Source organism: Drosophila ficusphila, unplaced genomic scaffold (assembly GCF_018152265.1).
Source record: "Drosophila ficusphila isolate 14025-0441.05 unplaced genomic scaffold, ASM1815226v1 contig_64, whole genome shotgun sequence".
Taxonomy (NCBI): Eukaryota; Metazoa; Arthropoda; class Insecta; order Diptera; family Drosophilidae; genus Drosophila; species Drosophila ficusphila.
In genome coordinates, this window is record NW_025064573.1 from 36,298 (window position 1) to 48,001 (window position 11,704).

The window sequence follows — 11,704 nt, forward strand, 5'->3', positions numbered from 1 at the left end:
GCGTGGCCGGGGATGTGGCCCGTACTGGGGCGCACCACACCCCAACTCAAAAGTGATTGTCCCCTCGGGGTCTAACTGAGGGAAAGCGGGATGCCCTTCATGGGCCTTAATATTACAAAAGGGGTGCCCTCCGTGGGTCTTGGTCGTCCTTACCCTAAACCTTATAGTTCTACCTTATACTCTACCTTATAAATTACGCCTAACTACTATGTACATGAGGGGGAGGGGGGGGCCCTTGTGAGGGTTACCTCACACCCCATCCCTTCCTCGGGGGTGCGGGAAGACCTTTACCCGGCCGCTGGTCGAGATCTGGATGCGATAGCGGATGCCGGCTACCTCCTCCAGGTAGCGCACCTCCCGGCGTCTCGGCTGGCGCAGATGCCCGTCTATACTACGCAGGAGGGCGATGGGTACCCACCCGTCTTCGGTAACCCATCCGTCGAGGGCGCGGACCTGGGCGTTTGGAGGCAGGGGATCCACCGGGGGAAGCTCCTCCTCCGAGTCGGCGTCCTCCTCGTCTTCCTCGGCGTCCTCTCCTAATTCCTCGTCAGTACTGGCCTCCTCCATGGGCCATGGGGCCGGTCGGCGGAGGATGCCTGGGCGGCCGACTGGTTCGCCTTCGGGGTTGGCCAAAGGCTGGCGGCCACGCCAGCGCTGCTGGTCGGTGGCCGGCATAGGCCTCACCCGCCGCACGGGCCTGGACGGCAGGACGGCAGCTACGGCTGCAGTGGCCGCGGTGCCGTCAGGCGGCGTCGGGGCGCGCGCCGTGGCGGCGGCGTCCGGTTGGGCGGCCGCTTGGGTGGCGGCGTCTAGTTGAGCCATGGCGGCCGGCGGGATGCCGGCGGCCGATCCGGCGGCTGCGTCGGGTTGAACAGTGGCGGCCGGCGGGATGCCGGCGGCCGATCCGGCGGCTGCGTCGGATTGAGCAGTGGCGGCCGGTGGGATGCCGGCGGCCGATCCGGCGGCTGCGTCGGGTGGAGCAGTGGCGGCCGGTGGGATGCCGGCGGCCGATCCGGCGGCTGCGTCGGATTGAGCAGTGGCGGCCGGTGGGATGCCGGCGGTCGATCCAGCGGCTGCGTCGGGTTGAGCAGTGGCTTCCGCCGTGGGGATCGTGGCCATTATTGTTCGGACCGCGGCCCGGACTGCCTCCCGCTGCTGGGATGCGGCGGACGTGGTGGGTCCGTCGGGGGACGCGGCCAGCTTCCCCAGCAGGAGCGCGAGCAAGTCATCCCCCGTGGGGGTGCTGGCTCCTGCCCGGACGGTTGCCGCGTCGGCGGTGTCGTCGGCGGCGGTGAGCGTGGGCGTGGCCTGCTCCTTGGCGTCGGTGGCACTGGGTGCGGGCCTGGGTGTGCCCGTGGCAGCGGCGCCGGTGGCCCGCACCGCCATGGTGGCAGCGGTGCTGACCCCGGCTGATGCTGGAGGGTCGGGCTCCGGGTACGGGCCCGGCCCGAAAAGCTCCTCGTATGAGGGTGGTGGTGTTTCTCGGTGGGGCGGTACCCACGGCACGGTCTCCTCCTCGTCGAGAAGGACAACTGTGTCCATCGCCGCGCCCCGTGGCTCGTCGTCGTCCGAGCTGAGAGTCACCACCTCAGCATCGGAGACCTCCTCATAAATTGCGCCCAGCGGGCCACGGGGGTCGGCGAGGCGGGGACCGAGGGGATGGCTGGGTCCGGCTCTTCTTCTGCCTCAAAAATAGAGGCCACCACGTCCTCGTAGGTCAGCCCTTCGCACCATGTGGGGCTGATCGCGGGCGACGGCTGGGCGTCGCTGTCGGCGGTGGTCGCTGGTGGGGTGGATCCGGTGGCATCGGGCGCGGCCGATGGCGGACGCGGTGGGCGCCCCGTGTCGGCGGCGACCGTGCTTGTCGGCGTCGGTGGCCGCGAGTTGCGCCTGGGGCTGGTGGCGTTGGCTGCCAGGTGCAGTCCCTCTAATGCGGGCATCGTCGTGGCGGAAGCCGCGGTGTTTGGGCGCTCACCTGGGTCCTGATTAGCCGGGCGATCGCGGCGGTGGCGATGGTGGCGATGGCGGCGACGTGGTTCGTCCTCTGAATGGCGCGAATGGCGGCGCTGCGAATTCGTGTTCCTATCTCTCGGCATGTTTTTAGCTTTTGCGTCTCACAATTTGTAGGTTTGAACGCGTGGGTCTGCAGAGCGAAGATCGCGCTATCTTTATCGATATCCGATAGCGCGCTGCCCGTACGTATCGAAGTTGCTTTTCGGTCGATCTGGCAATTCCAATAACGAATATTTGGGATCTATGAAAATAAACAAACGTATTAGTAGAGTCCACCCCTCTTTTAGCCTGCTTGAGGGTGGCGCCTATCCTAAGCTCCTGCGCTCCTATAGCTCCTTAGGATCAGAGCCGATGCCAGAGTGGAGGCTTCTGGACTGATCACGGGCGTCGTGGTCGTCGTGGTCGTCATGGGCTGCGGTGATGCTGAGGCTATCCTCGTTCTGATGTTCGTCGTCGTCCGCGTTGCTTTGGTGATATGCTTTTAGGTTGTTTATGCTGGCCGTGCGGCGACGGCGGCTCCCGATATCTTGCAGCCGGACGATGTTCGGCGAGAGGAACTTGATCACTCGGAACGGGCCTTCATATTTCGCAGCCAGTTTGGCCGCGAAGCCCTCGGCGGCGTTTGATAGCACATGATGGCGGGCGAGAACGAGGGAGCCCAATGGTGGCTTCCACTCCCGTCGTCGTAAATTGTAGTGCCGGCCTTGCTCGGCCGTGGCACGTTCGGCGTTGTCGCGGGCCACTTTAAATATGCTGTGCAGCTGCTCGCTCCTCTCCGCTGGGGGGAATCAGGGCGGTTCCTCGTCCCGGGGTGACTTCGTCGTAAAGTGCATTGGGTAGGCGTGGTTCCCGGCCTTGTACCAGAAAGGCGGGGCTGAATCCCGTTGTGTCCGACACGCTACCGTTGACGGCCAGCGAGATTTCTGGCAGGAGTTGATCCCAGGTGTTCTGCGGCGCGTCGCCCAGGTATTGCGCGATCATGGTTTTCACGGTCCTGTTGGCCCTCTCCGTAGGATTTTGACGGGGCGTGTAGGGCGCAGTATACTGCAGTTCCATTCCTAGTGATTTGCAAAATGTCCGGAAATCCCGGCTGGTGAACTGAGTTCCGTTGTCACAGACCAGAGTCTTCGGGACTCCGAATCGACTCAGGATCCGTTCTCTAAACGCTCGTTCGAGATATGGTACCGTGGCTCGTCGCAGTGGGACGAGTTCCACCCACTTGCTGAATGAGTCGAGGAACACCAATAGGACTGTGTTCCCTAGCTTGGATCGTGGGAGGGGTCCAACGAAGTCCGCACATAGTATGTGGAAAGGTTCGTCGACCTGGCGGGTGAACATTTTCCCGGCCGGTTTTTCTTGGCTTACCTTAAACTTCTGACAGCTTGTGCATCGGCGTACGTATTTGGCCACTTCTCGAAATAATCCGGGCCAGTAGTACTTCTGGGCGACTCGTGTGCTTGTCTTCCGCACGCCCAGGTGGCCTGCGGTGGGGTGGTCGTGGCATTCCGTCAGCACTCTTGCGCGGTCGTTAGTGCCCACGCATAGTTTCCAGGGGGTGTATTCCTCATCCTCCGGGCGCAGCCCGATGCGTCTGTAAAGTTGCCCGTTCTCCTCTCGAAAGTCTGGATACTTGGCCGGCTCCTGTCGGGTCCTGTGTAGCATTTTCGTGATCCACTTACAGTTGATGTCCTGAACTTGTGCCTGCTGCATGGTGGCCAGTGGCTGGCGCGATAGTGCATCCGCGACCAGATTCTGGGTTCCGCGTCGGTATGTCACGTCATACTGGAACTGCTGCAACTCCAATGCCCACCGAGCGATCCTGCCCGTGGGGTTGTCGATGGAGTTCAACCACTTTAGCGAGTGGTGGTCGGTCAGCACCTCGAAACGGTATCCTTCGAGATAGCAGCGCATCTTACGGATGGCCCATACTATAGCGAGGCATTCCTTTTCCGTAACAGAATAGTTGCGCTCGGCGGTGTTTAGCCGGCGGCTAGCGTAAGCGATTACGCGCTCCTGTTGGTCGATAGTCTGGGTGAGTACGGCTCCCACGCCGTATTCGCTTGCGTCGGTTTGGAGTACAAATTTCTCTTCGAAATCTGGGCACGCCAGAATTGGTGCCTCTGTGAGCAGGTCCTTCAACTTCTGGAACGCCTGTTTCTGCTTCTCGGTCCATCCCCAGCTTTGATCCTTCTTGAGTAGCGAGGTCATTGGTTCGACCACGTCCGCGAAGTTTGGCACAAAGCGTCTGTACCAAGACGCTATGCCGAGGCATCGGCGAAGCTCCTTCAGTTCCCGGATGGCAGCGACCTTGTCGGGGTCGGTCTGTATCCCGGCCTCGCTGATTACATGGCCAAGATATTTTATGCTCCGCTGGAAAAACTGGCACTTGTCTCGGTTGAGGCGGAGATTGGCCTCTCGAAGCCGTCGAAATACCTCGCGTAGATTCCGCACGTGCTCGGAGAGAGTGGCGCCGACGACGATGATGTCGTCCAAGTAGGCGAAAGCGTGTGGTTCCATGTCGGGGCCGATGACGGTGTCCAGCGCCCGTTGGAATGTGGCCGGCGCCGAGTGAAGCCCGAAAGGCATCACCTTCCAGTGAAATAGTCCGCGGCCCGGGACGGTGAATGCGGTGCATTCGCGGCTGTCCGGGGCGACTGGGATCTGCCAGTACCCGTTCTTCAGGTCCAACGTCGATATATAGCGGGCGTTTCGCAGCCGCTCCAAGATGTGGTGGATCCGCGGCAGCGGATAAGCGTCGGGGATCGAGTTCTCGTTTAGCTGTCTGTAGTCGATGCACATCCTGGCCTCTCCATTCTTCTTTGCCGCGATGACTATCGGCGCGCTATGGGGGCTCTTGGAAGGCTCTATGCGTCCATCGCGGATAAGCTCGTCGATCTGTTGGTCGATGACGGCCCTCATCGCGGGATTCCGTGGATGATAGCGTTGCTTAATAGGGCGATCGTGGCGCATCACGATCTTGTGCTCGGCGATGTGGGAGACGTTGGCGATGCTGTTGAAGCGGGACAGTTTTCGTTCGAGAAACTCCCTGATCCAGGGCTCCGGGTAGTTGTCCTCGTGGCCTCTGGCTCTCGGTTCCTCCTCGATGTCGTAGTCAGCGTCAGCGATACCGCAGGATGGAGGTGGTGGTTCCAAATCGCTGAAGCGGACCCTCTTGGCCCCTTTGCGAAATGGGTTTCGCTGAACCGCTACTGGATCAGGCGGAGGTAGCGCTCCGGCCCAGCTTGGGACCGTGCGCACGTTGGGGTGCCTGGCGCTGCGTGGCGCGTCAGGGCGTTGCGGTGAGTGCCCCTGGGTGGCTGATGAGTCTGCCCGAGGGTGCGCCTGTGTGGCGGCTTGTGCCGTCGTCCGTGGGGCGGCTTGTGTTTGCGCCGGTGTGGCGGCTTGAGTTTGCGCCTGCGTGGCGGCTGAGGGGTGCGCCTGCGTTGCGACGGCTGATGCGTGTGCCCGTGGGGCGGCTGGTGTTTGCGCCCGTGTGGCGGCTTGGGGTTGCGCCCGTGTGGCGGCTTCAGTGTGCGCCCGTGTGGCGGCTTGTGTTTGCGCCTTGGTGGCGGCTTCGGTGTGCGCCCGTGTGGCGGCTTTGGAGTGCGCCCGTGTGGCGGCGTCGATGTGCGCTCGTGGAGCGGCTTTGGAGTGCGCCTGGGTGGCGGCTTCGGGGTGCACCTGTGTGGCGGCTTGTTTTTGCGCTCGTGGAGCGGCTTGAACCTGCGCCTGAGTGGCGGCTTGTTTTTGCGCTCGTGGAGCGGCTTTGGAGTGCACCTGGATGCCGGGTGTATGCGCCGGCGTGGTGGCACGTTTGTGCGCCCGTGGGGCGGCTTGTGTTTGCGCCTGGGTGGCGGCTGAGGAATGCGCCTGCGTGGCGGCTTCGATGTGCGCCTGGGTGCCGGGTGTGTACGCCGGCGTGGCGGCACGTTTGTGCGCCCGTGGGGCGGCTTGTGTTTGCGCCTGGATGGCGGCTTCGGGGTGCGCCTGGGTGGCGGCTTGGGGCTGCGCCTGTGTTGCGGCGGCCGGTGAGTGCGCCTGGGTGGCGGCTTCGATGTGCGCTCGTGGAGCGGCTTGTTTGCTCCCGGTTGGTGTCGGCGAGCTGGTCCTCGTGGGTTGGTCAGGAATGGGTGGCTCGAGTTGAGGGTCAAGCCCCCACACTGTAGTGTGGCTCCTCCGTAACACAGGAAATCCATCCCGAGTAGAAGGTCGTCCAGCACATCCGCCATGATGAGGGCGGAGACGCTGACCCGAGCCTTTCCCAGCTGGATCGTGATTCGCAGGGCCTGCGTGAGCTCCCTGCCGGTTCCGTCTGCTAACTTCACCCGCGTTCGCACGGCACGATGGTTCTTCCCGTCGTGGAGTGCCCTTGCCAGGCGCTCGCTTATAAAGCTATGCGAGGCCCCCGTATCCAAGGTGGCGGTGAGTGGTCGTCCCTCGACCGTGACCTGTGCGCGGATACGGTTCCGATCCTGTTGGATGGCGTTGGTTACTGGGTGTGGGAGTTCGGTGGGTTCCTCGAGTGGCTCCCTGATACTCGAGGCCCTTGCCCGTTTCCCGGCGTCTGGTTCCTGCAGCACTCGATAGTGCGTATGCCTTGGCGACCGCAGTCCCAGCAGAACATGGTCCTCTGGTTCCGGCATTCCGTGGCGTAGTGACCAGCCTGGCCGCAGTTTCGGCAGGTGGTGCGGGGGTCGGTTGACCTGGTGGGCGTGGCCCCTTGGGTGGAGTTTCCTCCGGTGCCTCGGCTGGCGGCGTCGTTGGTCGCGTTCCCAGGGCGTGGCACCTGCGGTGTGTGAACAGGGTTCGCCCTAGGTCGTGCGTTCCTGCTCTGGGGTGGATACTCGGCGTCTGCGTTTGCCGACGGGTATCCACGGACGGGTCGGCCTCCGCGGCTGCGGGCGACTTCGTAGTTGACCACCAAATGTGTGAGCTCGGTCAACGTCTTGAAATCCTGGCGGCGGGTAAACAACTGGTACTCGGGCAGCATGTTCTCGTAGACTCGTTCTAATTCCTGCTCCGGCGAGAATCCAGCGCGGCGCATCTGGAGACGAAGATCCACCAGGTACTCCTTGAACGGCTCGTTCACTTTCTGGAAGTGAGTGCGGATTTCGTCGTCGAGGCGTTGGTAGTACCGGGGCGGCAGGAAAAATTCCAAGAATTCCCGGCGGACTTCGGTCCAGGTGCGTCCCTGCAGATCACTGGTTCGGAACCAGCTCTCCGCCCGGCCAGTCAGGAGGACGGTGATAGCGTGCGACAAATACTTCCGGTCGATCCGGTAGGTATCCGCTCGTTCTTCGATATGCTCCACGAAGCTGAGCGGATCGGAAGTGCCGTCGAAAGACAATCCCCATTTGGTCGCCTTGTCGACCACCATCGCGTAGACGCCTGTGTCGGACTGGGATGCACTGGCGCGTGCGGTGCCCTCCGATTTTCCTCGCGTCCCTGGGGACGGGGAAGTGCTGCGTGGTACAGCCAGCGTGTGGTTGCTGCTGGGTACCTTCTCCTGGTAGGGGGTATCGGCGACGGTGGTTTGATGTCTCCGGAAGGGGTGTACTTGCGTTCCAACTCCCCAAGCCGGATCAGAGTGTCCTCGGAGTGCTCCGGTTGCCTGGCGAACGCGTACAGTCGGGCTCGCTGTTCCTCGACCGTGCCGTTCTGCTCCAGACCGAGATCGAGAAGAATAGCCTCGAGCTCGTGCTTCTTCCTGTATGAGATCCAAGAAATTCCCATGTTGCTTGATGTGTGTCCTGTGTGTCCTTGTAGTCCTGTGTATCCTTGATTGTCCTGGCTATGGTGCAGGAGCGGCGATGTGTATCCTTGAGTATCCTTGAGAGGATGTGTATCCTTGATGTCCTTGGCGTGGTGTGTATCCTTGTGGTCCTTGAGTGATCCGGCGGATCGATGTGTCCTCTTATAGCTCTGATGATCGACTGTTCTCTTGTAGCTCTGATGATCGACTGTTGTCGATGTGTGTCGGCTGGCGACCTATATACTTCTCGGCTTTGCCGGCGTCGGGCGTCCCATTTTGTGAAGGGACCAGTAGTGCGCAAGGGAACTAAATTTTCCTAATCGCGTGGTTGCCGGCTGCGGCGTCCACGTGGCTTAAATTTGGCGACTCTCTTTCTCTCCATCTCTCCTTCTATCTGTTCTCTCCCGTATGGCTGTACTTTTCTGCCGCGTGCTACGACATTTCTCTCTCTCTCGTAATTTTTTTCCCTATTCCTTTTCTTTCCGTCCAAAAAACGTGTTTTCCCTAACTTTCGTCCCTAACCTCAGATTTTTACCTAATTTCGACCCTATTTTTCTTCTGGTGGGTTTTTATGCCACGAAGGATTAAAATGTCCTTACGATATCCTGTCTAGTCCCTGCTCGGGCGCCATCTGTAAGGATGCTAATCACGGGCCAGGATAAATACTCAGTCTATCCAGGGTCCCCTACAGAAATAATTTATATTTACGGAGACAGACAGGACAAGGAGGCGGGTTCCCTAATTGGGCGTGGGTTTGAGGGGGGAAAGTTTGGGTTGCGTGCCGTGGTTATGCCGTCGGCCCGTCACCCGGGCGGCCGGCGGACCAGGGCAGGCCCAGGGCGACCGATCCCGTCACCCGTGGATCGGCTTATCCGGCCCCGTCAACCGGGTGCCGGAGCCCTGTTAGGGGGCGGAGGGTTACGAGCCGTCGATCCCGTCACCCGGGAGTCGACTTGCCAGCCCCGTCACCCGGGTGCTGGTGCTCAAGGAAAGGATGTAGTGAGCGACTGATCCCGTCACCCGTGGATCAGTATGCCGGCCCCGTCACCCGACGGCCGGTGCTCGAACTACGAGGGAGGGGGGGTTTTGAGCGACCGATCCCGTCATCCGTGGATCGGTGCTCCTCAGTACAGGTTATGAGCGGCTGCCCCCGTCACCCGGGGGTCAGCATGCCGGCCCCGTCACCCGACGGCCGGTGCTCCTAGATACGGGATTTGAGCGGCTGCTCCCGTCACCCGGGAGTCAGCATGCCGGCCCCGTCACCCGACGGCCGGTGCTCATAGGTATGGAGGGGAAAGGGGAAGGAGGACTTGGGAGAGAGAAGACTATGGTTAATTGTGGTTTTCTTACAACTTTATTCATAATTCCTTAATGCCTGAGGGTCCCTAGTTCCCTGCGCACGTGCTGGCCACCCCGTAGGGCTGGCCCGCGGCCGGCTCACCCGTCTTATCGGAGGGACTCCATGTCCACGTGTCCTTTTATCCTTGTCGCCATCCACTCACGTCCGTTCACTCTGCTTGCCAAAATCCAACCGTCCACTCTGATGGTCAAAAACTAACTCCGTTCACTCCGATGGTCAAAATCTAACTCCACGATCGGCGAACAGCGAAGGCTGCTCGAAGCCCTCGCTGCTGCCGTCGACTGCGGCAGCGGCCCTTACGCTGCTTTCGTGCAGGCTATAGGCGTCCTCTTTCGTCTGCCGCCTCCCGCACCCGCGTCTCTTACGCGATCGTGCGTTCCTCTTCTTTTCCGTGTCTCTCCGGACCCGGCCGTCGGTTCTGCCGAGGGCTCAAGTTTGGAGAGATGGAGATGTTGCTGGCGTGGTTGTGGATGTTGCTGACGTGGATGTTGCTGACGTGGATGTTGCTGACGTGGATGTTGCTGATGTGCGTGTTGCTGATGTGCGTGTTGCTGATGTGCGTGTTGCTGATGTGCGTGTTGCTGATGCGCGTGTTGCTGATGTGGTTTTGCGTGTTGCTGATGTGGTTTTGCGTGTTGATGATGTGATCCTGGCGTGGCCGGGATGTGTACTGGGGCGCACCACACCCCAACTCAAAAGTGATTGTCCCCTCGGGGTCTAACTGAGGGAAAGCGGGATGCCCTTCATGGGCCTTAATATTACAAAAGGGGTGCCCTCCGTGGGTCTTGGTCGTCCTTACCCTAAACCTTATAGTTCTACCTTATACTCTACCTTATAAATTACGCCTAACTACTATGTACATGAGGGGGAGGGGGGGGGCCCTTGTGAGGGTTACCTCACAAGGTTATACATAAATATTACTTTGTAAAGTATGATAAAGATTGTTTTAAATATAACAAAAACTCCATGAGCTCCATTTCTTTTGGTTCCAAATGAAAAAGGAATTTCTTCTGCGACGTTTCAAATTTTTCGATGTCAATTTAATCGGAAAGGCCCAGTTGGCTTCTCAGAGCGATAAATCTTGCAGATGGTAATGGCTTCGTCAATATGTCGGCTAGTTGGAGATCTGTGGGAATATACTTTAGACAAATTAGTTTCTTTTCAATTTGTTCCCTCGTAAAATGATATTTAATGTCTATGTGCTTTGTTCTCTTATGGCAAGTAGGATTATTGGCAATGCTGATACAACCTTGGTTGTCTTCAAAAATATCTATAGGACCATTTAATTCTAGATTAATCTCATTTATTAATGACTTGAGCCAAAGGGCTTCTCTAACACCTTCAAACAAGGCCATATATTCTGCTTCGGTAGATGAAGCAGCAACCGATTTTTGCTTCATGGTACTCCATGAAATTAAGCAGCTTTCAAACATTTTAAAAAGATATCCAGTAGTACTTCTTCTGTCAGTTTCGTTCCCAGCCCAATCAGAATCTACATATCCTATAAGAATGTATAAAATTATAATTTATATTTTTCTTGAATCTGAGCTTTAGATCAACAGTTCCTTTTAAATATCTAAGAACTCTTTTAAGGCATTGCCATAGTTCCTTATTGTTGTTGTTTGTGTATCGACTTAAAATACTTATTGAAGTACTTAAGACTGGGCGTGTGCACAACATAATGTACATCAAACAACCAATCAAGTTTCTACATGGTGCATCACATGATTCTTCCGATTGCAGAGCCTCATAGTCTAACTTGCTTTGGAGGGGAGTACTAACTGTATTGCAATCTTCCATATTAAATTTTCTCAATACATTTTGAATATATGCTGACTGACTGAGACATATCTGTCCGTCAGTTCTATCAATTTTTATACCAATAAAATGCCGGATTTCACGTAAATCAGTCATTTGAAATTTATCTTGAAGGTAAGATTTAAAATTGGACATTGTATCAGATTTGCTTGTAGCAATTACTACATCATCCACATATAACAAAATATATATATTTCTTGAAATATCTCCCTTATTTAAAATATAAATACAACGGTCAACTCCTATATTTTCAAATCCAACTTCTTTCAATACGCTTTCAAACGCCTCGAACCAGCATCTAGCAGCTTGCTTAAGGCCATATATAGCTTTATTAAGTTTACACACTTTATTCCCGTAGCATTGGGTCAAGCCTTTTGGAACAGTCATGTATATTTCATCGTTTAGAGTTCCATTTAAAAATGCGGTTTTGACATCCATGTGATGAATCATTAAATTATATTGATTTGAAAGTGCCAATAGAAATCTGAAACTTGAAATTCGTGCAACTGGTGCAAATGTCTCGTCATAATCAGTCATATACTCTTGAGTAAAACCCTGCGCTACAAGCCTTGCTTTATACTTTACTAAGTTACCAAACTCATCTTGTTTTATACTAAACTAGAGGTCCTGTGCCCGCTTCGCTGGTCAACACAATTTAACAACATAATAGTCAATGTTGCACGTCCAATTCCTATTCGTCTAACAGCAGGCATTATTTCAAATTGTTTAAGCTCGCTCTATTTTTTGTTTAAATATTTTTT

At 57.2% G+C, this 11,704-nt stretch overlaps 1 protein-coding gene across 1 annotated transcript; it reads right to left on the reverse strand.

Moving 5' to 3' along the window:
- Window positions 1–249: 249 nt before the first annotated feature.
- On the reverse strand, window positions 250–1,542 carry LOC122320605 (melanoma-associated antigen E1-like). Its single transcript, XM_043208790.1, has one exon. It carries the CDS (start codon window positions 1,540–1,542, stop codon window positions 250–252), a length of 1,293 nt encoding a protein of 430 aa, XP_043064725.1.
- Between the last annotated feature and the right edge of the window lie 10,162 nt (window positions 1,543–11,704).

Coding starts and splice junctions, on each gene's coding strand:
- LOC122320605 (XM_043208790.1), bottom strand. CDS start 1,542: ATGGACACAGTTGTCCTTCTCGACGAGGAGGAGACCGTGCCGTGGGTA.